At 50.8% G+C, this 27904-nt stretch overlaps 9 protein-coding genes across 9 annotated transcripts; 6 read left to right on the top strand and 3 right to left on the bottom strand.

The window, feature by feature from the left end:
- Nucleotides 1-1076: 1076 nt before the first annotated feature.
- On the bottom strand, nt 1077-5664 carry C8Q69DRAFT_405608 (SNF2 family N-terminal domain-containing protein; the record flags this gene model as incomplete). Its single annotated transcript, XM_028628081.1, has 2 exons — nt 1077-1188; nt 1253-5664. 2 exons carry the CDS (start codon nt 5662-5664, stop codon nt 1077-1079), a joined length of 4524 nt encoding a protein of 1507 aa, XP_028483341.1.
- A 1325-nt stretch (nt 5665-6989) lies between these two features.
- On the top strand, nt 6990-9248 carry C8Q69DRAFT_332772 (ABC transporter family protein). The gene is made up of 5 exons (XM_028627490.1): nt 6990-7479; nt 7534-7695; nt 7751-7847; nt 7906-8977; nt 9051-9248. The coding sequence occupies exons 1-5, from the start codon at nt 7314-7316 to the stop codon at nt 9072-9074; spliced, it is 1521 nt and encodes a 506-aa protein (XP_028483340.1). The 5' UTR covers nt 6990-7313; the 3' UTR covers nt 9075-9248.
- Nucleotides 9249-10555: 1307 nt separating this feature from the next.
- On the bottom strand, nt 10556-13329 carry C8Q69DRAFT_474545 (hypothetical protein). The gene is made up of 4 exons (XM_028631132.1): nt 13105-13329; nt 12885-13039; nt 11777-12833; nt 10556-11717 (listed from the first exon to the last, which is right to left on the bottom strand). Exons 1-4 carry the CDS (start codon nt 13234-13236, stop codon nt 10701-10703), a joined length of 2361 nt encoding a protein of 786 aa, XP_028483339.1. The 5' UTR covers nt 13237-13329; the 3' UTR covers nt 10556-10700.
- Nucleotides 13330-13446: 117 nt separating this feature from the next.
- C8Q69DRAFT_332435 (TRAPP trafficking subunit Trs65-domain-containing protein) lies at nt 13447-15848 on the top strand. Its single transcript, XM_028627488.1, has 4 exons — nt 13447-13750; nt 13810-14082; nt 14137-15262; nt 15333-15848. Exons 1-4 carry the CDS (start codon nt 13576-13578, stop codon nt 15496-15498), a joined length of 1740 nt encoding a protein of 579 aa, XP_028483338.1. The 5' UTR covers nt 13447-13575; the 3' UTR covers nt 15499-15848.
- Nucleotide 15849: 1 nt separating this feature from the next.
- On the top strand, nt 15850-17293 carry C8Q69DRAFT_332436 (hypothetical protein). The gene is made up of 6 exons (XM_028627489.1): nt 15850-16193; nt 16322-16412; nt 16485-16510; nt 16591-16927; nt 16984-17150; nt 17212-17293. Exons 1-6 carry the CDS (start codon nt 16128-16130, stop codon nt 17284-17286), a joined length of 762 nt encoding a protein of 253 aa, XP_028483337.1. The 5' UTR covers nt 15850-16127; the 3' UTR covers nt 17287-17293.
- A 793-nt stretch (nt 17294-18086) lies between these two features.
- C8Q69DRAFT_405884 (putative phosphoglycerate kinase PgkA) lies at nt 18087-19532 on the top strand (the record flags this gene model as incomplete). The annotated part of the gene is made up of 3 exons (XM_028628096.1): nt 18087-18152; nt 18265-18685; nt 18766-19532. 3 exons carry the CDS (start codon nt 18087-18089, stop codon nt 19530-19532), a joined length of 1254 nt encoding a protein of 417 aa, XP_028483336.1.
- Nucleotides 19533-20482: 950 nt separating this feature from the next.
- Nucleotides 20483-21684, bottom strand: C8Q69DRAFT_474537 (putative 26 proteasome complex subunit Sem1). Its single transcript, XM_028631131.1, has 3 exons — nt 21283-21684; nt 20973-21090; nt 20483-20884 (listed from the first exon to the last, which is right to left on the bottom strand). Exons 1-3 carry the CDS (start codon nt 21395-21397, stop codon nt 20851-20853), a joined length of 267 nt encoding a protein of 88 aa, XP_028483335.1. The 5' UTR covers nt 21398-21684; the 3' UTR covers nt 20483-20850.
- Nucleotides 21685-22205: 521 nt separating this feature from the next.
- On the top strand, nt 22206-24809 carry C8Q69DRAFT_508917 (mitochondrial outer membrane protein iml2; the record flags this gene model as incomplete). Its single annotated transcript, XM_028633029.1, has 6 exons — nt 22206-22293; nt 22368-22385; nt 22474-22550; nt 22620-22686; nt 22746-23893; nt 23955-24809. 6 exons carry the CDS (start codon nt 22206-22208, stop codon nt 24807-24809), a joined length of 2253 nt encoding a protein of 750 aa, XP_028483334.1.
- A 1017-nt stretch (nt 24810-25826) lies between these two features.
- C8Q69DRAFT_508916 (MFS multidrug transporter) lies at nt 25827-27686 on the top strand (the record flags this gene model as incomplete). Its single annotated transcript, XM_028633028.1, has 4 exons — nt 25827-26187; nt 26262-26283; nt 26355-26778; nt 26832-27686. The coding sequence occupies 4 exons, from the start codon at nt 25827-25829 to the stop codon at nt 27684-27686; spliced, it is 1662 nt and encodes a 553-aa protein (XP_028483333.1).
- Between the last annotated feature and the right edge of the window lie 218 nt (nt 27687-27904).

The raw sequence follows: 27904 nt of genomic DNA, 5'->3' as shown, positions 1-27904 counted from the left end.
TTCAATTAGAAACTCGCCAGATTGACTGTCCTTGATACCTAGGCAGCTCACTCTATTTCCTTTACAAGTACCAGGAAAATAACTAATAACCAATAGATGAAGCTAAGGTCCAGCTTCAGATCACTTTGGAAGACAACAGGAGCGCTTGACGTTTCGAGGATCTAGAGACCTTTTCAGTAGATACAGAGGAAAATGGGCCTTGCGGAACAAAACGTACATCTATCTCGAGGTCTTACGGCACTGTTCGTCCTAGGAGACAAGGTGGAATCAGTAATAACAATGACCACAGTGACAGGCAAAAGCCTACTAGTAATTTACTTCTACGTAGATGATCTGAGAAAGGATCTTAGAATTTTGTTTCGTACTTGGTATCTCTCGCAGCAAAGACCAGATAGGCATTAAATGTCCACTTTTGCGTATGCTTCAGAACAAGGCATCCCAGCCAGGCATATGACACGGCGTGTGCAACTCCTTTTTTTTCGAGAAAATAACAAATTCCATGACACATTTTAAACCCTCCTTGTCCCCGAATTGCTCCCAATGGGTATGCTAAGGGAACAAAGAAGCTAAACAAAACTAGGATAAGACGCCGTAGGAGTGTGCCCTGCCAAGATGTTGCCATTCACGCTCCATGAGTTGGAGACACCACCAGAGAGCTGTCTAAACGACAGAAGTAGAGAAGACCGGGAAAAAGAACAACGGGGACCCTTGCCCATGAAAGGGCGGGTCCACCCGTACACAAAATAAACCGAAGACCCGACTTCGGCGAAGGGGTCAAGGGCAAGACGAAAAGAAACAAAACCATGCAAGATGGGTCATCCACACACATCATGCCCACTGGTGATAGCCGCCAGATGTTCTGTACCCAACAACCTTGCGCCGCCGCCATGCAATCATACAAGGATATGTGCCGCCTCGAAACTCCAAGTAAAATTCAAATCAATGAGAAAATATGCCGATACCCTCCAGAGGGGACATGGCTCCACAAATGCTTACAATTGAAAGGAAGGACAAAGCATATATCACAAAATTATTTCTTGGCCACTGCAGGAAGACCGCCATCACGAGACGGGGCTCTAGGCCCCGTTCGCGGGGGCCTTCTCAGCAGCGGCCACCTTTCGGTACATATCCCGAATTTTGTCGGTCCCAACTTCCTTGTTGGGCCAGTATTTCTCGGCGACGTAACCCCTATCACTGACAGTTAGATATACATGTCCTCGTGGGATTCAAAACAAGAAAGTAATTCACATACCAGAGACGGTCCTCGAGAGAAGCCATGGATTCCCCTTCCAGCGTTTTGGCGATGAAATCGCCAACTGAGCGCAGCAGGTTCTTGAGCTGCAAGGCACGTTCAGCCTTGCTGGGATAGTTTTCCTTTGTAACACCTGCCATCCGCTTCAACTTGTCTCGGATGGGCTTGAAGAGCATGCGAAACATATCATCCTGGCTGGAAGAGCCATTGTCGTCACTCTTGCGATGACGCATTTCTTCAGCCGACCCATTTGTGGCTCTCTTACGAACCCGCTCTGCATCAGATCCAGATCTGGGGCGGGCATCGCTCCTGGGAGTGTTCGGTCGTTCCATACTATCTCGAATTCCGTGGGTTTGAGAACGGTGTCGCGATTTCTCATGTTCTCTAGCGCCCTTTCGACCACTAGGAGGTGCAGGCGACGCCGACATACTACCACTATGTTGGTGACGCATCCCATTCTTCTTGTTGTTGCGGTGATGGTTCTCGACAGCCCGCTTAGCTGCTAGGCTAGTGCCATTGCTCAACTTGTCCTTGAGCACGGAGAGGAGATAGTCAGCCCGACGTACAAGATGGACCGCACCGGGAGACTTGGTAGTCTTCTCGCCATTCTGGCGTTCGCTCTTCTTGTCCACGCGGTGCTCTTCTAAAAAGAACTTGTCGGAGAGCGCCAGATCTGGGTCGTCACGGATTTGTGCCCAAGCACCATAGCCATGGCGGGCGATGCCAACACACAGCATGCCGTCTTCGCGTGCGCCCCATTCGCAGGTGTAGTCTGCGCCTTTTGTTGCCTCGGGTATACGGAAATTCTTAGGATCAGGAAGAGCAGACGTAAGTTGTCGTAGCATGCGCATCTCACCAGGGCGCTCGACAATGGTCCACGCATTCAGGCGCTTAACACCGTGAAGATCAAAGAGGACGGCTTTCTTCTCCTTCTTTGTCGGAATCTTTCCTTCTTGCTCCAAGGCCTCCAGCTTTTCGGTGTCTTCCCTCACCAATGCCGCAGCCTTGCCAGTGATCTCACGAAGAGCAGCCTTCACAGTATCCCTATCACGGCCTATAAGTCTGGCTTCGCGGATGACTTCTTCCTCACGGTCCTCAATCGCACCATATCTCAAGAAGGCGCGAAGGAGATGACGGTATTCCTTTTCGACAAGAGGACGTTTAGGATCAAGAGAGTTATTAGTATCGGACATATCAGCGGCATCGACATTGACCTGTGCTCGCGCCCGGCGCTTCGCTGTACGTTCTTCACGACTATCTGGTGCCTCCTCGGTAGGGGCATTACGCTTGCGCGGCCGGTTCTGTTCGATGACTTCAGCAAGATAGCGCTCATCAGCCTTGCGCTTCTCTTCTGCTTTGATTTCCTCGAGTTGTTCCTTCGGGATAATGTCATCCCAGCTCAGGTCGTCAACTTTGATATCTACAAAATTGAACGCCTTCAGGAACTCTTCGCCACCATCTGCCTGAATACCTTCCGCTTGCTCCGTCTGGTGCAATTCAGCATTGGCCAGAACGGAATCAATATCAAGCTGCTCCAACTTCTTCTGGTTATCCGTCTGCTCGAACATCTTCTGGCCACGACGCTTGAGTATCCGGGAAATATCGTCAGTTGCAACCGGTTCTCCAACAGAGATACCGCCGCGAGCCATCTTGCTCTGAATCTCCGACGCTTCCTTATCCGTGACACCCCTCTGGATGGTGATAAATTCAAGAAGGAGCTTATTCCGCGCTCGTTCCAAGACTTCTTCCTCCACCGTGTCCTTCGACACAAGTCGGTAAACGCTGACAGGCTTGGTCTGACCGATACGGTGGGCTCGAGCCATTGCTTGCAAGTCAGCTTGAGGATTCCAGTCAGAGTCGAACAGAACTACAGTATCCGCAGTCATCAGGTTGATTCCGAGTCCACCAGCTCTAGTTGAAAGAATGAAGGCGAAGTCGTTGCTGTCAGGAGCGTTGAAATGCTCGATAGCGAGACGTCGAGGCCCCGCAGCGATGGTTCCATCCAGACGCTGGTAGGAATAGCCCCTGTACTCCATGTAATCCCCAAGGATATCAAGCATTTTGACCATTTGACTGAAAATCAAGACTCGGTGCCCGTCGCGCTTCAACTTGGCCAAGAGTTGGTCGAGAAGCATCATCTTTCCGCTGCTCGTAATCATAGCCCTTAGCACATCCTCACGGCGAGTGCTGCCTTCAAGAATCCTAGCTTCGGCATTAGGAAACATGAAAGGATGATTGCTCGCCTTCTTAAGCTCCATCATAATGTTCAGCAACGACTGCTTTTGGCCCTTGGACCCTTCGTTCAGCGCTGCATAATTCTTTGTGAGGATGTTCTTGTAGTATTCCAACTGGACGTCGGACAGCTCGACACGGATGATTTTCTCTGTCTTGGGAGGAAGATCAGTTTCAACCTTGGATTTCGTACGGCGTAGCATATAAGGTTGGATAGCTTTCGTGAGCTGCGCGATCTTGTGAGAAGCAGCCTCAGAGTTGAGGTCCATATCGGCATCGATTTCCACCAAGCCGGGATTCAGGAAATCCATCAAAGCCGACAACTCAGCGAGATTGTTCTGGATGGGTGTACCGGTAATGAGCAATCTAGCGGGAGACCTAAATTCCAACAGCTTGGCATAAAGCTGCGAGTCGCGGTTCTTCAGGCGGTGTGCCTCATCGACAGCGAGGAACTGCCACTTGAGCTGGCTCAGGAATGAAGAGTCCAACAGGACGTACTCGTACGTTGTTAGGAGGACATTGAACTTAGGGCGCTTAGGGTTTCCGTCAATCAGGAGCTCATATTCTTTGATAACGTTGCGAGCCGCTTCGTTGCCGTTGTATACCACATAGTTAAGATCAGGAGACCAGTTGTCGAAGGTCTCGGCCCAGGAGGGCATTGTGGACAGTGGCACTACGACGACGAAAGGTCCCTGCTGGTGCCGCACATGACGCAACCAGTTGATGAAGGCCACTGTCTGAACAGTTTTACCAAGACCCATCTCGTCTGCGAGGACGACGTTCCGATTCCGGACCCAGTTGAAAGCCATGAAATTGAGACCCTTGATCTGGAACTCCTTCAGTTCACCATTGTGCAAGAAACTTGGCGTCGACTTGATGGTCTCGAAAGGTTTCCGGGTGGCGGGGTTGGATTCTGTCTTGCTGGATATGGGAGGGTGGGATGAACGGTCCAGATACCGATCGATTTCACGCTGAGCAATCTTGCTCACAAGTTCTTCGCTCTCCCAAGTACATGAATCGTAGAAGAGACGCTTCCATTTGACGAAATACTCTGTTCCGCCGTCTTCACCTTTCCGCATTCCGATGACCCTTTCGACCTTCTTGTAGTCCTCAATCGCTTCAGCATCCCGCTCGCGGTCGAGGTTCCATTTCTCTTTATCCTCGGGAGCGATATCCTCATAATTGATAAGTCTCAATTCTTCCTCGACGACTTTGCGAATGTAGTTGTCAACACGACGTGTGCTTCGACAGTTGGCTAGACTGTCGATTGTCTCCCACGTTGCGTGGTAATGGGACTTCCCCTGCCACTTTATGTAAAACTCACAGTCGTGACGGCTGACTTTCGATTCTCTAGGGTTGACGCCTTCCTTAAAACGATGGTTGAGTACCAAATCAACGGCAGGACGATCGTCCTCTTCCGCATTGACCCAGTAGTTTTGTGTCATATCTTCCGGATCATCTTCCAATAAGTCGTCATCGTCATCGTCTTCATTATAATTGGAGACGCGAGAAGCGTTTCTTGTAGAGAAACGGACTTCCGCATGTGTTGGTTCACGGCTGGAGGCAGTCTGCGTCAAACGACGCCGTCTAGTTCGGTTTGCACGAGCACGAGGTCCGCCATACTCATCGCTATCTGACTCGGAAAAGGACGATTGGGTAGCAGAACGGGAAGGGATCTTCGACGACTGCTCCGACACGACACGACGACGCCGCTTGGTACGCGGTGCCACATCGTCTGAGTCTGAATCAGACACTGAATGAGCAACCTGACGCGTTGTACGAGCTCGTCCGCTCCGACGCAGACCATAGAGGTCCGGATTCTGCCGCATGAACTCCGTTTCATCGACTGCCGATGACTTCCGCTTTCTACCGTGGCCGGATGTTGAAGACGCAGAGTTTTCAGGGCTTGAATGCTCTTGGGGCTCGTCTCCATCCTGGATTGGCGAATCGCCGTCACTGTCAACCGGATCAGGACTTCGAGCATCGTAAGTCTCGTCTGCGACGTCGTCCTCCTCTGCAGACTCCGAGGAGGCGCGGTCGTCGGAAGTATCTGACAATTCGCTGTCACTCGCGACCATTGTGGGATCCCTGTCCTGTGCACCATTCATCGTTGATGACAGGGAGTGACCATTAGGAACGGCAGTCATCGAGGAGGGTCTGGAGGCCGAGGGGAGCACCATGCTAGTGGCTATCGACGGGAACGGTCAGCATTGAAGGCTAAGGAGGGCTGAGAACGCGGTGTAAAGCAGTGGACGAGGTAGAGGATAGATATGCGACCCAGAAAATACCCTATAGAGGCGGAATGGAACATAGGAGGCAGCAGGAGAGGTTCATGAGATGAATCGAGATGTTTTTTGATGATGCTCTGATGGACGAGATGGATAATGATGATGGAAGGATGAGGGCCACCGCGAGAGAAAATTCTGCCGCCAGAGCAGATGCGAGAGAAACAGCGCAATCCAAAGGTCACATTAACGACCTAGAGAGAGCTCGCAGACCGAGAAGCAACAGGAAGGTCCTGTGTCCCGGTGGGTCGAGAAGCGTGGAGAAGTACCCCGGCCGGACACACAGGCACGCGTCTAGGATAGCTACAGAGCGAACACAAGACACTTACAGTCCATAGCTTGGTGGCCCCGAGACGGCCAATACTAAAGGGACGCAATGGTGGCTGAATCAAAGAGGATAAGGGTGGTGGTGTTGGTGGTGGAGTTGGGAGGTATGAGGATAGACGACCTGAGAAAGATGAGGGAGTAAGAGCGAGAAGAGAGTTGTCAGTGGTGGTGGTGGTCGGAGAGCGAGTCGCAGTGAAGAACCGGGGCGCTGGCTGTCACTGCCTGAGCAATGAGGCATCTAAGGCGCCCACACGGTGTTACCCATCGGGTTTAGCGGTCAGCAACATCACCTGACCCGAAGGAACCCTTGATGCCTGAGGAGTCAAGGACAGTCCGGCCCGACAGAAGTTCCGGCACATCAGCCATCCGCCAATCAGGACACACCCAATCCTGCTTGCTATTCCTGCCTCAGGCCCTTGTTCGTTCAGAGCCCTACAGCGCGCAATTGCGGCCTGGGGCCTGCCGCATCCCACAATTCCCTCGCCGGCTTTTCTTTGGCGCCCCTCCCCCTCTAGACGTCCAGTTCGTTCCTGCAAACAGCTTCGTTAGCAGGTCTCAACGGTGCTCTGCACAGATACCCACTGTGCCATATTGCCTGCTGAGCGACTACCGCGATCCCAGAGTCAGAGGCTTTCAGACGTCCCTTGACGTACTTTTTAAGGCGCACTGGGCTGCAAAACTATAACCATACCCGTTTTTTGCCTCGCTTTTCCAACACTGTTGTAATTCAACATGTCGGACAAGCTCACAAGGTATGCACTCCTAATAAGAGTTATAGAAATAGTGCCTCAATTAACGTGTTTTACCAGAGTTGCTATTGTCAACAGTGACAAGGTGTGTTTACTGCCCGCTCGAACCCCGCAGGCACGGTTCTCCGCCATACAGTGCTAACTCGACCCTTTTTCGCCGTATACAGTGCAAACCGAAGGTACGTCTTAGGATATTGAGTCAAGTGGAACCTTGTTCGCTGACGGTCATAGAAATGTCGGCAAGAGTGCAAGAAGTCTTGTCCTGTGGTCCGTACAGGCAAGCTCTGTATCGAAGTCACCCCTGAGTCCAAGATCGCTTTCATTTCGGAACGGCTGTGTATCGGATGCGGTATCTGCCCGAAGAAATGTCCCTTTGGCGCTATTCACATCATCAACCTGCCCACCAACCTTGAAACCCAGGTGACGCACCGCTACTCGGCCAACAGTTTCAAGCTTCATCGGTTGCCCATGCCCCGTCCGGGTCAGGTCCTGGGTCTGGTGGGAACCAACGGTATTGGCAAGAGTACTGCTCTTAAGATTCTTAGTGGAAAGCTCAAGCCAAACCTTGGACGATATGATAACCCCCCGGATTGGGAGGAGATCCTCAAGTATTTCCGTGGTTCTGAGCTGCAGAGTAGGTCTCCTTAGGATCGATTTCGGCTCTAATGCGGACACTAATATTCTGTAGACTACTTCACCAAGGTCTTGGAGGATAACCTGAAGGCTGTGGTCAAGCCTCAGTACGTCGACCAGATTCCCAGAGCTGTGAAGGGACCTGTCAACACCGTGGGCCCTCTCATCAAGGCCCGTTCCCAGATGGACAACATGGAGCACATCATGAAAGTTCTTGGTATGCATAGATCCCATCTTTCTCATAAATGGCTCGGTACTGATAATTTGCGCAGAGCTCGAGCAGGTCGAGGACCGTGAGATTGCTTTGCTTTCCGGAGGAGAACTCCAGCGCTTTGCTATTGGTCTGGTTTGCGTCCAGAAGGCCGATGTGTAAGTATATAACAACCGGTCCACCACTGTTGTGTGCTCGTCTTCTAATGTCTACCAGGTATATGTTTGACGAGCCATCTTCTTATCTGGATGTTAAGCAGCGTTTGAGTGCGGCCCGTACTATCCGTGAACTGCTGCGACCTGACGACTATGTCATCGTCGTCGAACACGACTTGTCTGTTCTGGACTATCTGTCCGACTTTGTCTGCGTTCTCTACGGTAGACCCGCAGTGTATGGTGTCGTGACCCTCCCTGCATCCGTCCGTGAAGGTATCAACATCTTCTTGGACGGCCATATTCCTACCGAGAACTTGCGATTCCGAGAGGAATCTCTCACCTTCCGTATCGCCGAGGCGGGAGATGACTTCATGGCTGACAAGGCCCGTGCTTTCGCCTACCCTGCTATGGAGAAGACTTTGGGCAACTTCCATCTCAAGGTCGAGCCTGGAAGGTTCACTGACTCCGAGATCATTGTCATGATGGGTGAGAATGGAACTGGAAAGACCACTTTCTGTAAGATGCTGGCTGGTGCTGAGAAGCCGGACGGCAACATGTCTGTGCCTCGTATGAACATCAGCATGAAGCCCCAGAAGATCACTCCCAAGTTCCAAGGAACCGTGCGCCAGCTGTTCTTCAAGCGTATCAAGGCTGCCTTCCTCTCCCCACAATTCCAGACTGACGTCTACAAGCCTCTCAAGATTGACGACTTCATTGACCAGGAGGTTCAGAACCTGTCTGGTGGTGAATTGCAGCGTGTGGCTATTGTCTTGGCTCTCGGTATCCCTGCTGATATCTACGTTATTGACGAGCCCAGTGCCTATCTCGACTCTGAGCAACGTATTATCGCTGCTCGTGTCATCAAGCGCTTCATCATGCACACCAAGAAGACTGCATTCATTGTCGAACACGACTTCATCATGGCCACTTACCTTGCCGATCGTGTCATTGTCTTCGACGGTCAACCATCTAGGGATGCCTGTGCGAACCCCCCGGAATCTCTCTTGACTGGTTGCAACCGTTTCCTCAAGAACCTGGATGTCACCTTCCGTCGTGATCCGAACAGTTACCGTCCTCGTATCAACAAGTACCAGTCTCAGCTGGACCAGGAGCAGAAGTTGAGTGGAAGCTACGTAAGTTCATCAACATAAAAACGGATAGCTCGGCCCCATTAATCTAGACTATATACTAACATCGGTTCCATAGTTCTTCCTGGAGGAGGAGAGTTGAAAAGGGCGTCCATGGCAGGCACCATCGCGACCGCTACAGGCGTGACGATCGCGATTCTCACAAGCGACGACGACGATACCGCGGCACGAAAAAAGGCGTTTGGTTGGTAGCATTTTCTGGCGTTGGTAAAGGCGTTGTTGCTCGAGGCAGGGGACACCGTTGCATGGGTCTCTCCGAAGATGAGTGCTGTGACGGTGAAGACGACGATGAGGAGGACCTTTGGCGTTGGCAGTGGTCGACCTCCTGTCACCATTCGATTTAGCTGACGTTAAGTTGTCCGTTCTTTGCCGTCGATGATGTGCATTCCTTGCTGTGCCGCCTCCACGTTCTCTGATTCGACTATCGCTCATGTCTCCAACTACGGCATCAGTCTCATGTCTCATGCCACGGCAGTGTCTAGTGTGGAGGCCCACCTTCATGCATATGACATACCGGGAATCAGTGGACTTGTCGTTATCGAGTGAAGGTACGACACAAGCTGAGCGTCAAATCATCCATGAGGACGCCGCAGCTATAGAGATGGGACGGGTCAAGTTAGGTGGCCACTGCCGTGCAGCATTCCCAGGAATCGATTGAAATGGCGGGCAGAGACTTGCAATCTTCTACATGGATTCTGTGCGCCCTTGCCTCATAGTCGTTCTTTCTGTTGATTTTGTGTGTTTCTTGATCGGGTCTTCCATGAGCTTGAAGTTTCCTGGGATATGCGTGCCAGTCACGGTGAGAAATCGTGTCAAAAATATTATACACATTATCGAAATATAGAAATCGTCAAAATAGAGTCTCTAGCCCAAAAGTTTCATGTTATATCTCTCCATTAGTAAATCTGGTACCCACTTACTTACATGATCCCACATGAACGTGCTGCACTTACCGTCTTGCGCGACTCCCAGTCCGCCAGATGTGCTGCCAAGTGGCAGTACCCTTAAGTACCGCCATCACTCAGCTTACTGCATCTCGACGCCCAGAAACGCGCAAGTGGCAACGAGATAATTACTTGGAGTTCTTGAAACCATCAAATGAATAAAGTAGAATTTGTCTTCAACTGATACACGGGAGTGCACGATAATCAAATAATGGTTCAATGACCTGCTCCGAGTTGAGTTTATGTGTAATACTTTCGCTGAAATGGGCTGGGTTCGTAGCAAGAATCACTGATTTCTGACTTAATAATGGCAGAGTAGACCATGCACTGCTATTAGTAACCAGAGGAGGGGCAGAGTGTGATGGTATTGAGATTTGTCGTGTTGTCTATATTCAGCACATGTGGATAGATGAGGATATGAAGGGAGAGAGGGTGGGAGTGGCGCTTATATATATATATTCCTGACGGGGAAGTCAAAGAAGACTCAAGAACAGAGGGTAGAGTCATAGAAAGTATAGCATAATAAGGTTTGCTATTGTCATAAATCACTCTTAGAGTAGAATCACTAATACGATACGGAATTACTTGCCATGGCATTTAGTAGTATGGTGAAGGATGATGGTATGGGAAAATCTACATTTATCATTATATGTAAGATCAGAAGAAGTTTACACTTACGAGGGACTTTATCAGCCATCCTCCGACCGGGCCCTGCTGGCTGGTCATTCCTTCTTCGCTATTCGTACAGCTTTTGCCCACGACTTTTAGTCTTCCTCGATCTCTCCCTCCTCGCTTCCAGAATGCACTGCTTTCTCTTCCTTCTTGGCCTCCGCCTCTGCAGACGCCCGGTCGCGAGCACGATCGCGGTCTTTCCTGGCGCCTCTGCTGCGATCTCTTTCCCGACTGTCACGCCTGTACCGTTTGGCACCGCGACTTGTGGCGCTTTCGGCGTCACTGTCACGACGGCGACGGCGGTCATTATTACTTACCGTGCTGCGAGAGTCACCGTAATCTAACTCGTCCCGGCTGCCACGAGGATCTCCGCGCGTGCGGTATAGCCTCTCCCGCTCCTCTTCGCGGTCGCGGCGTTCTCGTTCGTAGTGGCTAAGGGGTCGTCTGTCTCGGTCGCGCTCACGCTCACGGTAGCGGTCCCTGTCCCTTTCGCGGTCACGATCACGATCTTCGCGCCTGTCACGGATGGGAGAAAGCCCACTGGTCTTCCGGTAGGATTTCTCCCGATCCGCCTGGGCTTTCCGACGGTCAGCTTCGTACGCGTCAGGCTCAGGGGTACGGCTGAGACGGCTAGAAGCCGCTCTTCTTTCCCTTCTATATGATTGACCGTTGCGGTGGTCACGATCGTAATGATCGTGCCGTCCGCCACGGTCTCGATCACGCAGGTCTCGTTCCTTATCCACGTCTTCTTCCTTTTCCTTAAGACGGCGAATGACTTTGTCGAATGCAGTCTGACGAAGTTCGTCTGATTCAATGGCCTTGTATTCCTCTGTCTTTTCAACTCTTGGCCGAACTTGTTCCCAAGTATCGGTGAGTCGAACAGGTGGTTCGAGATGTTTGATGCGAGAACGCAAGGCATCGACGGCACGCCGCTGGTGACGGTCTGCTGCATGCTTCTCATCCTCGCTACGTCGGATGACCTTCTCTTGGATGCGCTGGAAAATAAGCTGAAGGATATCTCGATCGATGTTTGCTGTACGCCGATCAGTGCTCATCATGGAATTGAACTCTTCGAATGTAGTCTTCGGAGTGACCTCATAGCGTTTGTCCTGCGGCAAGTGTCAGTAATAGGCTTGGCTTTGACTTTTCAGATACGAAGAAAACTCACATCGAGAACATCCAGCACATCATTACGCGGTCCTCGTAGAGACCGTTCCTCTTCCTCCACCATATCCCAGAAAAGATCAAGTGGACTAGATCCGGACTGGCCCAGCATTGCTACATACCGAGGGTCGTCCTGAATCAAAGGGTGAATGTTCATCCACTTACTACCAGCCTTAATCTTGCCCTGAGATCTAAGCTCTTGCAGGAGTTCGATGAATCTTTCACGGTTATGGCGCTCTCTTCGTGCCTTGGCCGCTTTTTGCTGCTGACGCGCGTCATTGAATGCGCGTTCAAGGGCCTTGATATGGTTCTCGAAAGCTGTCAGAATGTCTGATTTGCTCAGGGTCTTGAACTTATCATCGTTTTGGATCCTTTCATTTGACTGAATCATCTCTTGCGCTTCAGCCCACCTGGTATAAGGTTCCAGGTTCAGAGCTTTCAGGATGGCGACTAATTCGTCCATTGCGGCCTTACGAGTCACTGCCTCTTGCTCCATATGGGCTTTCCTGAGCTCGACAATGTACTCTTCAAAGAGCTGGCGTCTCTCGTTTTCATCGTTAGTCGACCGGAAGATGGTCTCACCTTCGATGATGGGCCGGATGGTCTTCCATCGCGAATAGTGCTTGATCTCCGGGTGACTCTTCAGCATCGTATTGAAGTCCGCTCGGAGCTTAGCAAACCTCTCTTTCGCTCTATCCTTTTCCTGAGCGCGAACCTCGACCACATATTTCTCGAATGCAGCCTTGCGGTCCCTGGGATCTTTCAGCGCCCGGTACTGTGGGTCTTTGATCGTTGCGCGCATCGCCTGCTCCCAGGTCCAATCGGGCTGCACGTTGTTACGTCGCAGTAACTTCATGAAGGCGCTTTCGGCTTCTTCAAACGAACCGTACTCCGGATCTGTCTGTTGAGTTCCTACCGCAGTGGCAGCAGCAGCCATTCCGTTTGTGTCTACCATACCATAAGTACCGCGTCGGTCAGCAGGACCCCTGTCGTAGTCATCGCGGTCGCGTTGTTGAGGGTAGGGATAGGTGCTGGCACCACCGGCGACGAAGGTCGGGGCGCTGCAGAAAAGTTAGAAGACGAATGCCAACAGATTATAGATAGGAACTTACGCTACAGGTGGCGCTGCAGGAGTCTGAACCTGTGCAAGAGCAGTCTTGTAAACTTCAGGCATCTCCCATGTGCTCTGCCTGGTCTCTGTGTTGTACCAGTATTTGCGCCCACCCTCCGCAGTGTATTCTTTCCATGGCTGGTTCGCTAACGCGCGCTGTAAAAGAAAAAATTAGATGTTAGCCATCATAGATACTGACAAAAGCAATGCGACGGACGAACCTCGACAGGCGTCATCAACTCGAGCGGCTTGGCCCATTGTGTCGCTTTCGTTTGGACATTGTAGTAATAAACCCTTCCGTCAGCGTTACGAGCCTCCTGCCAGAGCGACGGGGCTCCGGGCATTCCATTCATCGCGCTAATTCGTATTATGGACGAATTCAACTGAACAGAACGTACGTGTTGGGTATCACTGATGTTCGAGGGTCGCGATGCTCCGCAAAAAAGTTGTTGCTACTTCCCCTGGTAGGGTCTGCCTCGGGGAGCTCTACTTAAGCGCGCGGTTAGCTTACCGTAAGTGGAGCTGTTTGCCATTGTTTGCATCGGCTTCTCCAGCATCCGCAGTGCGTATATCCCCAGATCATATACAGGCAGTGTCTTGCTTGATGCGGATTCAAGGCTCATCTGTCTTGGTGATGTTTGGATTGATATTACCGGTGAGAGTCTGATGAGCCTACGACTTCGGCCCTCGCAATGCCTGGTATCGAGTCTCATGGCGAGTTTCTAAGGCACGCTGTTCTAGAAACTGTCGTCCCTCACGCCACTGATATAGATATTGAGGGCGCGTTGAGTTCTGCGTTAGAAGGAGGCGCTGAGGACCTATCGGAGGTTTTATCTTCCATACATCAGCGCTCACTTTTATTTTTTGGTACGTTGCAGTCTGTATGCGCCTCGTGTTCAGCCTCTTACTCATTAACAGTGGTCCAGATGAGTTTGTCAACGCCCGCATCGTCCTTAGATTATCGAATTGCTCGGAACATGCCTTGAAGACACTTCTGCCACGACTGGACGTCAGACTAGATGCATTTGTTGTCAACCCAGTGGATCCAAACAGCGAAGGGACCACGCCTACGAGGGATCTGATTTTTTCAGGGGTTGTTAGTGAAAACGAGGATCCCCTGATAGTTGTCAACGCTTTTGAGGGAGATGAAGAGAAGGGAAATCATGTCTACGTTATATGGAAGATCGAGGCCTTTCTGAGTAAGTCTGGCTAGCTGCTATGGCTTGTTATCTCGCGTTGTTAATTCTGCAAAGATCGACCGCGCGTCCGCATTCAGTATCCATCGGTCATCTTCACGGCGTCCGCAACTTTGAATCCACCAAAAGTCTCAGAGCACAACAACCGCGACGATAGGTATCTTCAAAGCCTTGTTCCTGCGTCCAGCAATGTCTTTGAGCCATTAGCCGCGGACCCTACTTTGGGCACAGAGAGTCCTTTCCTCCCAGCTTCTAGGCTTCTACGGGTGGTACCGGCGCAACACACTGAGGAACCAATCTACAATATCCAGCAACAAACAGAGCATCCGACGCGGATTGTCCCTGCTGCCAGCGCAAGGATCCGCTACTCGCGGCTCAATAGTTATTCAAGCAGACCCACGACAATCGCAAGTCTCGACTTTGAAGTCACTCCGTTCTTGACTTGTGAAGTTGTCCTGGAACAGGCGAAGCTGGATTTGTCCGATGGTAATGTTGAGACAATATCAGATATCCCAGGCTTGGCCCTGCCCATTACTTGTCGTCCGCGAGATGACGTTACCTTGGTCTACAAGCTGACACCCGAGTATGGACCGGAAACTAATCCTTCAACCACTGCGATGGTCAGCACCCTGGACATTGCTCTTGCAGGTGTTATCAATCTGTCGGATGATTGTAGGCCAAAGATATCCATGCAGTGGCGGACGAACGTCGACTTCTCACTTCCTCTCAACCCGACCTTTGGAGCACCAAGCCAGGTTTTGCAGAGAAATAAACGTCCTGCAAGTCTGCCGATGCTTCCAGGCCAGGCGGGTCTCCCTCCCTCCCTTCCCCCTTCCAACCGCAGTTCTCTTCGTGAGCGTGCTTATTCCACCACTGATCTGGGAGTTACGATATCATTTTCCGGGCCCGTCAGTGTCGAGGTGAGCAAGCCGTTCTACTGGGACGTCTTCATTGTGAACCGGTCGGGGATCCCTCGCAAGTTTACAATGACCGCAATCCCGCGCAGGAAGCGGCCGGATCCACGGAAACATGTCGCCCGACCATCGTCCGCATCTGCTACTAGCCGTAAGGAAGACCAAGTGGCAGAAGCGGTCACAGATGACAACATTATCCACGCTATGCAAAAGACAGCCGCTGGTCAGGATGCGGAGTTGATCTGTTTGAGTACCGATATCAGAGTGGGGTGAGTCTTCCAGCATTGTTGCCTGAGCATGAATTTTCTCTCATAGACCGCCCGCTAATGGCCCGAGAAGACCACTGCTCCCAGGGACCTGCCATTCGACTGAGGTGAAACTGCTTCCTTTAGCAGCAGGCTCACTGCATCTGGAAGCGGTCCGTCTTGTGGATGTAAACACGAACGAAACGACCGATATCAGGGATCTTCCGGACATATTAGCGTTTGAACGGAAGCATGTATGATGAAGTTAATGTGTATATAATAAACGTTTCAACTGTGACCCCGTGGGGTTCCAGTTGATCCTTACTCTAGATCCTTGTCAGCATAGACGATTTGTGCGGCGTCAGCAGAATTCAGATTACGAGTCACATTACTCCTCTAGGTTCCTTATTCATGTGGTAAACCGTTAAAGAGTCCGTCTATTGTCACCAATCTAGGGTAAAAATCCGCCTGTGGAAGATTCATAGTGATGATACCATCTCTCAAAGAGTGCGGGAGGCGTAAAAGCGGCGCCAAGGTCGCAACGGTCGAGGCTCACAGGCTCCATCCAAGCCTGCCGCGTCCGCCCCCTTCGTCGGCTGTTAATACCTCATCAACCAGAGTACCTATCACTCTGCTATCGAAAACACCTTTCTATATAATCCCCCAGATTCAAACTTCATCAATCCTGACCCCTGACTGCATGCTGGACCACTGCCGTCCTCCCTCTGATCTCATCTGCTAGCAGCCCTACTGTGGTCCCCCCGTGCCAAGTCTTGCGCGCTTTGCGTCATACTGTCGCTCCCGCTCCGGGCTCCAATCCGCCGGTCCATTCTGCGTCTTCGATCCAGTTCTATCTTATATAGGTCTCGCGCTTTTTTTTTTTTACAACATGTTTAACACGACACGAAGAAAAGTGCTGGACGGGCTGAACAAAAGATACATCTACGGTCGTCTGGTATGTGAATAACGCAGGAATTTCACGCTTCTTTTGCCGTCCTCCCAGATCTATATCGCGACAATGACGATTACACTCCATTGCCGGTAGAGTTGACGCTGACTCTATCTCCATTCCATCCATCACAGCCTCTGCTACACACTATTATATTCCTGATCGAGATGGCTGTCACAGCGCGACTCGCTGCCAAATTCAACTCCTACTATGCGGAAAAGCCAGGTAGGTTGCCCTTTCTGTAGCTCTGCCCGCCCTTGAATCGTCACCGGACTGACATCGACGTCATCAAAACAGTGCTGACCACCATGGTCACCAATGCTGTAAGTTGCAGAACCACCCTCATTGGGACCCTCCTGTGCTGCCTGTATCGAACTATGACTGACGAGGGACTCCGTTGTAGGTCCTTAATGGCATCGCTGATACCGTCGCTCAAACAATCACTGCCCTGAGGTCACGTATCGAGCGCAGGCCAGGAGATGATTTGGTTTCGATCGAGCTTCATGAGCTTGACAAGCAGCGGCCTCCCGCCCTGGGGGAGCTGGGTACAGGGAAAGGTCGACCGCCGGCGTTCGACTTTGAGCGACTCACACGCTTCATGGCGTTCGGTTTCTTCATGGCGCCACTTCAGTTCCAGTGGTTCAAGTTCTTGTCCAGAGCGTTTCCTCTCACGAAGGAGTCGGCAACGGCTCCGGCTTTGAAGAGAGTGGCTGCCGACCAGCTGATGTTCGCGCCATTTGGTAAGTCATCTTCATCTGTTCTCTCTGGTCATGCAGCTTTGTTAATGAAGCTTTAGGTCTCGTTGCTTTCTTCACTTTCATGACCTTCGCTGAAGGAGGTGGAAGGCGGGATTTGGTTCGCAAGTTCCGGGACGTGTACATCCCAACCCTTAAGGCCAACTTTGTTCTATGGCCAGCTGTCCAGATCCTGAACTTTAGAGTCGTCCCCATCCAGTTTCAGATCGTAAGTTTCTTTTTTTTTCCTTCTCCAATAGAAAAGTAGCTCTGGCTGACCATTCTCGCAGCCCTTTGTTTCAAGCGTCGGTATCGCCTGGACGGCGTACCTGTCTCTAACCAACTCATCGGAGGAGAAGCACTAAAAGAATCTTTGGCATTAGCATTGTTTATAGGGAGGGGCCCAAGATTTATACCTTCCACCCCGATTAAAAATTTCTGTTATCCAGGCGTCTTCTATTCCCAGATATGTCATTTGTGATTCAAAGAGGATCTTGTTCAAGGCGTCCAAGGTACATTGCAACATAGGTGGGATTCTACAAAATTGGTTCGCTATTGGTCCTGTCTTTTCTTCTTTTTTTATCGTGAACATCTGATCGTTTCGGAGCGGGGTCTGGCTGTCATATTCCTGTATTGCGTACCCTACATATGTACCATATCATGCGATCGTTGCTTGTCAGATAATTGGAATCGTCCAATAAGAAAGCATACAATGATTTCGGTACTGCCAGCTTCCACCAAGGTCTCGTGGCAATGATGTCTCATGTCCGAGCCGGCAACATCAGAACGCCGACTCAGGAACCGAGGAAAGAAGGAGGAAAGGGGAGATATAAAGCTGGCTGTAAGCCCGATCTGTTCCGTGTAGCATTTTCGAGCTCGTTGCTTTTCCCCGTTGATCGCATTGACATCAGTCCCGCATCAGCCCGACATCCCACCTTCTCACCGGGAGCCCCACCGTCGATAGGTTATATGCTACCCCGCTAGGTACACCGAAGGAATCACTTTCTCCCTTGGTCCGTTTATTTGCTTTTCCTCTCAGTTAAGCACGGCTTCATCGTGAGGTATATAGTCCTGCTCTCCCTGATAATCCTATCCAGGCCAATCAATCCAATCCGCTTCCTGGCTGACCGTGTGTTGTTCATCAAGGCGGAATTACATCGCAACCATGTCTCTCTCCAACAAGCTTGCCATCACCGACGTCGACCTCAAGGACAAGAGGGTTCTGATCCGAGTACGTGGGAAAAATTGCTTTCAATTACGCATTGGGTCCCCTCTCCTGTTGTGGAATCCAATCAATGGGAATGAGAGAAGAAGGCATTTGCTGATAGGATGACATCATCCAGGTCGACTTCAACGTCCCTCTCGATGCCGACAAGAAGATCACCAACAACCAGCGTATTGTCGGTGCTCTGCCCACGATCAAGTATGCCATCGACCATGGCGCCAAGGCTGTCATCCTCATGTCCCACCTGGGCCGCCCCGATGGCAAGAAGAACCCTAAGTACAGCTTGAAGCCCGTTGTCCCTGAGCTGGAGAAGCTCCTCGGCCGCAACGTTATCTTCACCGAAGACTGCGTTGGCAAGGAAGTCGAGGAGACTGTCAACAAGGCCTCTGGCGGCCAGGTCATCCTTCTGGAGAACCTGCGTTTCCACCCCGAGGAGGAGGGTAGCTACAAGGACGAGGAGGGCAAGAAGGTCAAGGCCGACAAGGAGAAGGTCGCTGAGTTCCGCAAGGGACTCACTGCTCTTGGAGACATCTACATCAGTAAGACTTACTCTTACCTCGCCTCATCTTGGCTCATTGACCGCCTTGACGAAACCAGTTGCTGACTCTCACTCTCCTAGACGATGCTTTCGGTACCGCTCACCGTGCCCACAGCTCCATGGTCGGTGTCGAGCTGCCCCAGAAGGCTTCCGGTTTCCTGGTCAAGAAGGAGCTTGACTACTTCGCTAAGGCTCTGGAGAGCCCCCAGCGACCATTCCTTGCCATTCTGGGTGGTGCCAAGGTCTCTGACAAGATTCAGCTGATTGACAACCTCCTTCCCAAGGTCAACAGCCTCATCATCACTGGTGCTATGGCCTTCACTTTCAAGAAGACCCTCGAGAACGTCAAGATCGGTAACAGTCTGTTCGACGAGGCTGGTAGCAAGATCGTCGGCGAGGTCATTGAGAAGGCCAAGAAGAACAACGTCGAGGTTGTCCTTCCCGTCGACTATGTTACCGCCGACAAGTTCGCCGCTGACGCGAAGACTGGCTATGCTACCGATGCTGAAGGCATTCCCGACGGTTACATGGGTCTGGATGTTGGTGAGAAGAGTGTTGAGCTGTACAAGAAGACCATCGCTGAGGCCAAGACCATCCTCTGGAACGGTCCTCCTGGCGTCTTCGAGTTGGAGCCTTTCTCTAAGGGTACCAAGAACACTCTCGACGCCGTTGTCGATGCTGCCCAGAAGGGTACCATCGTCATCATCGGTGGTGGTGACACCGCTACTGTCGCTGCCAAGTACGGTGTTGAGGACAAGTTGAGCCACGTCTCCACCGGTGGTGGTGCCTCTCTGGAGCTCCTCGAGGGCAAGGATCTGCCTGGTGTCGCTGCTCTGTCAAGTAAGTAAAATTTGTCCTTTTCAGAGCGCGCCAATAATATTATGATATCATAATGAGAGAGGGGGACAAGGCTCGAATTGGAGAGCTTTCCCCGCAGGTTAGAAGGGAAGAGGCGGAAGACTCCTGAATCTCCTCTCGACTGATGAACCCTGAGCTGGAGGGAAAAGTCCTTACCCGAAGATGTCCGGTCCTTTTCTTCAATGGAACCTGTTCCATGCCCATAATGTATCTCGGGCAGAATAAAAGAGATATACTTGAAATACAATATTTTGTCAATACAATGGAGTTCTGATTGTTCTTTCAATAATAGAAAAAGGCGCGAACCTTTAGATGTCTTCCCGTTCGGAAGGGGCAAAGTATATACACACCGCATAAGCACGACTCCGCTAAGGACGGAACATGATGATATATAGAGCATGAGAGCATGAGTTACGCCTACGTATACTACTATGGATACACGTAGTTAATCCTTTCGACTCAAATGACTAGGATCTAATGATGGTATCAGTATACGCGAACTTGTTGTGAGATATAGACAAGGCTAGCAAATCATATTTCACATTAGATGATAATACCAATAGTTATTCGAATCAATATTCTACTAAATCGGTGACCCTGACCTGTTAAAGTTATCCCGCCTCTGCACTGCACTATCCCAGCTTCCCAAAACGGAAACTTACCTAGTTCAACAATCTTAAAAAAGATAACCCCCCTCCGTCCCCCCAAAACACCCACATCAACCTCTGTACTACGAAGAAGCTGTGAACTACGTTTTTGTAACCACTGCGCTATTTGGACTTCGCTGTTAACAGGGGGCCATGTTATTCTGGACTATACGGGGTGCGATTTCTTTGTTTGGGGAGAGAGCTGACTGGAAGGGAGGAGGGGTCAACAGCCAGCCTGTAAGAGGTGATTGAAGCGTTTCTATCAGATATATACTGACGGTAGAGGAGTCTGATGGGCATATAATGTGCTTGTATGTTTCTGCATAGCTATCTACTGTTGCTATACCTCAAAGAGCATAATAGGCAAGTTCTGATCCGATACTTCCTATCGTCTTTCATTCCTCAACCTCAATAAGCCCACTCTCGGCGCCTTTTCTGGAGCGTTTTCGTGGAAAGAGATGGATGGATAATCGACGATGTCTGTCCAGTACTCCAAACTTGGAAATTACAGCATAAGTCACAACGACCCCTCTAACCGGCTTATCATGCTCTAGCCTAGCGTGGCTTGCGCCTTGCTTTTCCCGAAGATGTAAAGCTCGCTGTTCTTTTGATTTCGAACAAGATACATTATTATTCGTCCGTCTTTTCATTCCGTCTCTATCTATTTAGCCGCCTCGACCTTCTTGAGTTCCTCCCTGCGTACTCGTTAGCCTGGCTGCATTCCACAGTATTGTTTTTTCCTTTGCTGTCGCGCAGGAGGTACGGAGTGAGGTTGTCACGTACTTCAGCTGCTTTGAGAAGTCCTCGCTCGCATCGTCGTCGTCCCAGCTCTCCTCCCACAGGTGGACGCTTGTGCCGTTGGCTGTCGTTGAGCCCTGCTCGGTCTCTTCTTGGGGCCAGTCTGTAGATAGAGTATGTGGTCAGCAAGAGGTTAAGTTTGCGACGAAAAAGGGAATGGTGATGATGCGTGCAGCTGTAATGGGCTGTTCTGGGGCATTGTAGCATGAAGCTCATGGTGGGATGATAGATGTGCGTCAAAGGGGGATCGTGCTGTTGGTAAAGCCTGGAGCTCTGCAGGGACGATCGCGCGCACCTTCGACAGGGAAGTCTTCGAACTCATCATCTTCCTCGAGTACCTGGGGTGCCTTCTGCTGCTTGGGTTGTTGCGAGGCCTCGGCCTGGTTCTGGTTGGACGTCTGATTCGACATGGTAGCTGGTGTGATATGTGTTCGCAGGCCTCTTCAGAGGAGGATAGGGAGAAGCAGAGAGGCGATCGAAAAGATAGCCAGCTGTGAAAAGAGGGCCAGATGTTGCTGTGGGGGAGTATCGTGGCGTTGGAGAAGATGTCTGGTGCAGAATGGAGCTTGGGCGGTGATGATCGCGGAGACGCTCTACCTCTACTTAGCAGCGGGATTGGTGAGCCTCCAGACGTCAAGGCTAGACCCCATGGCCATCCCACATTGTTTTGCAAGGCTCATTTCTACAAGCTACAGCGCCTCCTGTTGTAATTTATTCCTATCAGCCTCAGCGCTCCTGGCTCACCTCAGCATGCATGGCAAGGGGCCATATTCAGCGCTGTCTTGCTCGTCCCAAAGCTCCCGCACGCCACGACGTCAAAAAGCGGAAACATTGTAAGGAGCGCAAGAGCCGGCCCCAGGGTGTGTGCAAAGACTCCCGCCCGCCTCCGCTGAGGCACGCGACCGTATTCGTACCCATTTTGCTCTCTTTCTTCCCCGTCGCTACCATAGTTCCCTCCTGTCTGTTTCCTTCGTTTCTCCATGAAGGATACAGACACTGTGGTGCCTCTTCTGTTGATGGGCCATTCCCAGATTCTATTTTCCTTATCCCAGGCCCAGACGGGTGCGGTTAGCGACTGACATCATAGGAAACTCTTTTCACTGCCATTCGGTTCTGCCTGGGTTCAATTCGTAACGATATTTCGCAGCAGCGTTGAAAAAAATCTAGACTGTTTTTATCGTTCCTTATCGTTCATTTATTGTGGGATCTGGTTTCACGATGTTGAGGGTGGGATCATGGCTGTCCGGCAAGAAGCCAGGCAGTGCTTCGACGCAATCTCTCGATTCCCTGGCTGAGGCGCAGGAACGTAAGTTGAGTCCTCGTATATGTCGGGATCGATCTGTGGATGGCAGGCTAATTGTGATCTGTGATGGGCTACAGTTGAGAATGCTATGCGAGGTATGCAGCAGCCACATGAACATGATCTTGAAAAGCAGTGGATAGAAGCGCCCGAGGATGATTGCTGATACACTATGATGGAATCTAGCGGCTACGTTGATTTTAAACGATGATGTCGACGCAGCTGAGGCAGGTCTAGACAAGGGGAATTCGTCCTACCACAAGGTATGCTATTGGGATGAATGCGGAGCCCCCAGAAGTTATGGATAGGAGACTGATGGATCTTGCGTGTAGCTTGGAAAAGGCGTCGTGGCATTCGTGCGGGCTACATTGGGGTTTGAGCAGGAGATTATGCGTCAGGGTGGGTCTATGGATTGCTCTCATTTGAACCTGCCTCTGATTTGAAGGATTGAATTTCAGCATCGGATCGACTCAATGAGGCGGAGACAAGCGCATGGAGCGATCAGCACAGAGCAACGCATGATGCGAATGCTCCGAATGCCTATCGGTCTGCCATTTATTCGCCCGGAGCAGAGTATGCGCTCTGCCAGGCGATGGCGCAACTCATGGGTGCTGTCATTGCGGTGCTCAATGAGAGCTTGACTGAGAGCATAAAGGGGTTTTACAAGCTGAGAAAGGCCTATATAACCCTTGATGGTATTCTACAGATGGAGGAGAAATACCTTCAGGAACGGAAATCCAAAGACCTGACGGGTGCTGTCAGAGCATCGCTTGAGAACCCCAAAACCGCACAGAGATCGGCTACATCCACCTTGGGAACAAAGGAACTATCCGCAAAATCGAGTCAGTTGTCCTTTTCTTCCAAACGAGCTCGAACCTTCCCTTTGAACTCGAAGAGAACAGACGCATCCGCCAGAAGTTCCACTGAAGCATTTCATGATGCGGAGGAGCCCGAATGTTCCTCAGACTTACCCGGGAGACTATCTGATTTGGATATCTCCGACAAGGTTTCTGAGTCTCCAGCTTCGATGGACTCTCTCCGCGGTATACATGATGATCCCGACTCGGACATTTTCACCACCCCCATTGACGTTTTCATTCACTCCGGGGCTAATCTGTGTTTTGGCGTTCTTCTCCTGATCATTTCGATGGTCCCTCCAGCGTTCAGTAAGCTTCTTAGTATCATTGGTTTCCGCGGAGACAAACATAGAGGCTTGCAGATGCTGTGGCAGGCGAGCAAGTTCCATAATCTCATGGGTGCCATAGCAGCGTTGGCTCTACTGGGTTACTACAACGGTTTTGTTCGATACTGTGATATCATCCCGGATGAGACGATGGATCATGGTGAGGGCATCGAAGGATACCCCCGTGAGAGACTCGCTGCACTTCTTGCGGAGATGAGAGAACGGTTTCCGAAGAGCCAGCTGTGGCTCCTCGAGGAGTCGAGGATGCATGGTGCTAACAAGAACCTGGAGGAGGCCGTGAAGATGCTCTCTGAAGGGGAGCGTAGCCCGCTCAAACAGGTCGAAGCCTTGCGTGTGTTCGAACGAAGCTTGAATGCTATGTATCTCCACAAGTACGAACTCTGTTCGCAGTCCTTCCTGGAGGTCCGTCATCTTATCTTTCCCTTAGACTTTGGTTTGGACAGGCATTAATGTTCCGTTCTAGTGTGTCGAACTCAACTCGTGGTCACGGTCATTGTACTATTATATCGCTGGTTCCGCACATGTTGTCTTGTACCGTCGCTATCTCAAAAGCGACCCTTCTCTCGCGGCGAAACACGCGGAGACAGCGACCGAGCTCCTCCGCAAAGCCCCCACGCAGGCTGGCAAGAAACGATTTCTGGCCCGCCAGCTCCCTTTTGATGTCTTCGTAACGCGAAAGATTGCCAAATGGGAGGCGCGAACCAAAGAATGGGGTGTCCCCCTCGTAGATGCCGTGGGAGTGGACCCCATTGAGGAGATGAACTTCTTCTGGAACGGATTCGGACGGATGACCACTGAGCAGCTCGAGGACTCACTGCGTAACTTGGAGTGGTCTGAAAGCGATGCCAATAAGCACTGGCACCGAGAAGGACCCGACGAGAAGGCCATTCTTGCTGTCCTTCGGGCTGCTATTCTTCGTTCACAGCGTCGCCATGAAGAGGCAAAGGAACTTCTAAGGAACCAGATCCTCGACCATGACCGGTCTCTCTTCAAAGGCCATCTGAAAGATGACTGGACCTGTCCAGCAGCTCACTATGAGATGGCTGCTAACCTGTGGATGGAGCGACCGAGCTACATTTCTTCACATGGACCTGTTGGTCCTGCTAGTCCCAGTACCGCCGCGGCCTCTAATACCTCACAGGAAGACGTGGAAGCCATTGAGCGCGAGAAGGTTCGCGAGTGCAAGGAGTACTTGGATAAAACCGCCAAATGGGAGAGCTACGAACTCGATGCGCGTATTGGACTCAAGGTGACTGCTGGTGAAGAGGCGCTGCAAAAGTGGGAAGCTTCTCGTTCCACGGCTTCGACCACTGCCTAAGATGGCCATTCTCTTCTCTTTTTTTTTCTTCTCTTCTTCTCTTTTCTTTTTCTTCTTCTTCGTCTTCTTCTTTTTTTTTCGCCATGTCTATATATTCTCCCCCATTTTGCTGCGCACGTATGTTTCTTGTTACGCCGTACGTATTGCAGTGTTCTGTATATAGAAAAGCCGATAGACGTCTTCTAGATAGGAAAGTGATTCAGGAATGCTACGAAAGACTAGACTTATCAGATGAACACTAACACGAAGATCATGGATCACTGATGTTTATCGTAGTATGCTGTTTCTACCATGCTTAAGAGTACGTCATCGGATGTTTGCAGGGTCCTCCTGGTCATGTGACCATATCCGAATCTTGTTCTCACGCCTCAAGATGTTATTATTGAACATATTATTATTATTATTGATGATATGAAGCATCTAGCAGAGGATTCTGTTGTCTACCCTAAGCGGACTTGCCCGCGACAAGACAAGGGCTGAACTTTTTACCGGAAGGTGGCGATCGCAGCCCGCAAGGTGCTTCGGATAAGCTGGATGGACATGGACAATCTCTTTGGCTTCGACAGGTCGGAAACATTTCCGACAGACAGAGATTGAAGCTGTCGGAACAGGCCGACCCACCGAATTGTATGGACGTCCGATAGCAAACTGAAGCGCAATAATAATAATGCCGACAATTTTCTTCGCTCTAAAAGAACGATTCAATACCAACATAGGCTAGTTAATGCCGAGTTTGCCGGATTAAGGCATCGGCTTTATCCAGACCGCTATCGGCTATCCGGCTTGGACTTCGGACTTGATGGCCTCCGACTGATACTTAGTTAACGCTCTCCAATGTTTCCGGCGCTTTTTTTGGTGACGTCTACCGCTGCCCCTCGTCTGCTGTTCCTGAAACTTTTTTTTCTCTCCTTCTCTTGTTGATTTGGTCTTTCTGTTGAAGATCAGGAAGAAGAAGTGTACATATTTTCAAAAATATCTTAGCTCGCGTCGGAGAACGATGCGCTCTTTTGAATAGGAATGGCATCAGATCTTATTACGTGCAGAAACACCGATCCTCATGAGCATGACGATGACAGCTCCGATGTTGAATATGGATCCATTGCTGGCCCAGCAAATACAAATGGAGCCAACCTGGAAAAGCAAAGCACAGCAGCGTCTGCGCTGTCGTCGATGGAACAGCGAGCGCAGTCGGTAGTCTCGAGGATACGGAGTCGAGAACCGGGTCAGACAGCGCGCTTTACGCACCCGTTATCCCATACGAAGACAGGACCTGATGTCATTGTTGATTTCGATGGGCCCGATGATCCGTATAGACCGTTGAATTGGGGGTTTAGAAAGAAGGCAATGACCACGTTACTGTACGGGTTAACAACAATGGGTAGGTCTTTCTGATGCAGCTAGCACTGGAAACTGAAGTAGCTCGCAGGTTTCTAATGGTGATTTCCTTCTTAGGTGCTACTTGGTCTAGTTCGGTGTATGTCTACCTTTTGATCCGGCCGTGGACTCGAGATTATACGGAATTAAGAAATACTAACTGTATGATAGCTACTCTCCCGGCATTCGTCAGATAGCAGGCCAATTCCATGTTGGGGAGGAGGTCAGTACGCTTGGATTGACCCTGCTAATGTTTGGTTTCGGACTGGGCCCTCTCATCTGGGCTCCATTATCTGAACTTTATGGCCGCAAACCTGCCGTGCTTGCCCCGTATTTCATCGCGGCAATATTCTCGTTTGGAACCGCCGCTGCCAAAGACGTCCAGACTATTATGCTCACTCGATTCTTTACCGGCCTGTTCAGCTCAGCTCCGATTACAAATACTGGTGGTGTGTTGAGTGATATCTGGTCTGCGGAGGAGCGAGGTGCTGCGATGGTTGGATATGCCATGGCAGTGGTGGGTGGTCCTGTTCTGGGACCTATTGTTGGTGGAGCCATTGTTCAGAGCTATCTGAGATGGAGGTGGACGGAATATGTGAGTACTTCTCGAGTGCCCTTCGCTGCTTTCAACATACTAATCGAGTTCAGATTACCGGGATAATGCAGATGCTGTTCTTCACCCTCGACGTTATCTTCCTCGATGAAAGCTATCCGCCTGTTCTCTTGGTGTACAAGGCGCAAAAATTACGCCACGAGACGGGAAACTGGGCATTGCATGCCCGACATGAGGAATGGGACGCCAGCTTCAAGGAAATGGGCAACAAATATCTCGTCCGTCCGTTTCAGCTGCTTGCGACACCGATCTGCTTTACCGTCGCCCTCTACGCGTCCTTCGTGTACGGTATCCTATATCTCAATCTTGCCTCTTTCCCCATCGAGTTCGAAGAAGAGCGAGGCTGGAATCTGCTTGTGGGGGCGTTGCCCTTCTTGGCCCTGCTCGTCGGTATCTTCATTGGCGCCGCATTGAACGTATTGAACCAGAGATTCTACATCAAGCGCTTCAAAGCGAACCGCAACCGACCCGTTCCTGAAGCCCGCCTGCCTCCAATGATGTTCGGCTCCATTTTCTTCGCAGCTGGTTTGTTCATCTTTGGATGGACATCCTCCAAGAAGATCTTCTGGATTGGCCCAGTGATTGGCGCAGCATGCATGGGTCTAGGCTTCTTCACGATCTTCCAAGCAGCGCTCAACTATCTCATTGACACCTTCCAAAAGACCTCCGCCAGTGCAGTCGCAGCAAACACATTCCTTCGAAGTGTCTTCGCAGGTTGTTTCCCACTATTCGCGAACGCAATGTTCCATAACCTTGGCATCGACTGGGCATCCAGCGTGCTCGGGTTTATCGCTGTAGGTCTGATTCCAATTCCTTACTTATTCTACATCTTCGGAAAACGCATCAGGGCTAGGGGCAAGTGGTCCCGAGCGTCGGTGTATAATGACTAGACGGTTCATATCTGGCTGAAAGCATATCTATTTCCGGAATCTTCGCTGCACGATATCATTTTGCGCTTTTACTGCTATTTCCTTCCTTCGACTTTTGTGCATTGAGCACACAACCCGCCTTCGAATATTTGCGAATATCCCATACGCATTCAGTATCTGCATTTGATCCCAACTTTGTACATAGGCATCTCGACGCATTTAGGTTCGAGTCGAACTGA

This window comes from Paecilomyces variotii (genome assembly GCF_004022145.1).
Source record: "Paecilomyces variotii strain CBS 101075 chromosome Unknown C8Q69scaffold_9, whole genome shotgun sequence".
In the NCBI taxonomy this organism is placed as follows: Eukaryota; Fungi; Ascomycota; class Eurotiomycetes; order Eurotiales; family Thermoascaceae; genus Paecilomyces; species Paecilomyces variotii.
The sequence above is the reverse complement of the archived record's forward strand: the minus strand, read 5'-3'. Positions and strand labels throughout refer to the sequence as shown.

Coding starts and splice junctions, on each gene's coding strand:
- C8Q69DRAFT_332772 (XM_028627490.1), top strand. CDS start 7,314: ATGCCCCGTCCGGGTCAGGTCCTGGGTCTGGTGGGAACCAACGGTATT. Junction 7,848..7,905: donor TGCGTCCAGAAGGCCGATGT/GTAAGTATATAA, acceptor AATGTCTACCAG/GTATATGTTTGACGAGCCAT. Junction 8,978..9,050: donor AGAAGTTGAGTGGAAGCTAC/GTAAGTTCATCA, acceptor TCGGTTCCATAG/TTCTTCCTGGAGGAGGAGAG.
- C8Q69DRAFT_332435 (XM_028627488.1), top strand. CDS start 13,576: ATGCCTGGTATCGAGTCTCATGGCGAGTTTCTAAGGCACGCTGTTCTA. Junction 14,083..14,136: donor GAAGATCGAGGCCTTTCTGA/GTAAGTCTGGCT, acceptor AATTCTGCAAAG/ATCGACCGCGCGTCCGCATT. Junction 15,263..15,332: donor AGTACCGATATCAGAGTGGG/GTGAGTCTTCCA, acceptor TGGCCCGAGAAG/ACCACTGCTCCCAGGGACCT.
- C8Q69DRAFT_474545 (XM_028631132.1), bottom strand. CDS start 13,236: ATGAATGGAATGCCCGGAGCCCCGTCGCTCTGGCAGGAGGCTCGTAAC. Junction 13,040..13,104: donor AGTTGATGACGCCTGTCGAG/GTTCGTCCGTCG, acceptor TTTCTTTTACAG/CGCGCGTTAGCGAACCAGCC. Junction 11,718..11,776: donor ATGTGCTGGATGTTCTCGAT/GTGAGTTTTCTT, acceptor CACTTGCCGCAG/GACAAACGCTATGAGGTCAC.
- C8Q69DRAFT_332436 (XM_028627489.1), top strand. CDS start 16,128: ATGTTTAACACGACACGAAGAAAAGTGCTGGACGGGCTGAACAAAAGA. Junction 16,194..16,321: donor GATACATCTACGGTCGTCTG/GTATGTGAATAA, acceptor CATCCATCACAG/CCTCTGCTACACACTATTAT. Junction 16,511..16,590: donor CCACCATGGTCACCAATGCT/GTAAGTTGCAGA, acceptor ACTCCGTTGTAG/GTCCTTAATGGCATCGCTGA.
- C8Q69DRAFT_474537 (XM_028631131.1), bottom strand. CDS start 21,397: ATGTCGAATCAGACGTCCAACCAGAACCAGGCCGAGGCCTCGCAACAA. Junction 21,091..21,282: donor CGAAGACTTCCCTGTCGAAG/GTGCGCGCGATC, acceptor CTCTATCTACAG/ACTGGCCCCAAGAAGAGACC. Junction 20,885..20,972: donor GACTTCTCAAAGCAGCTGAA/GTACGTGACAAC, acceptor ACGAGTACGCAG/GGAGGAACTCAAGAAGGTCG.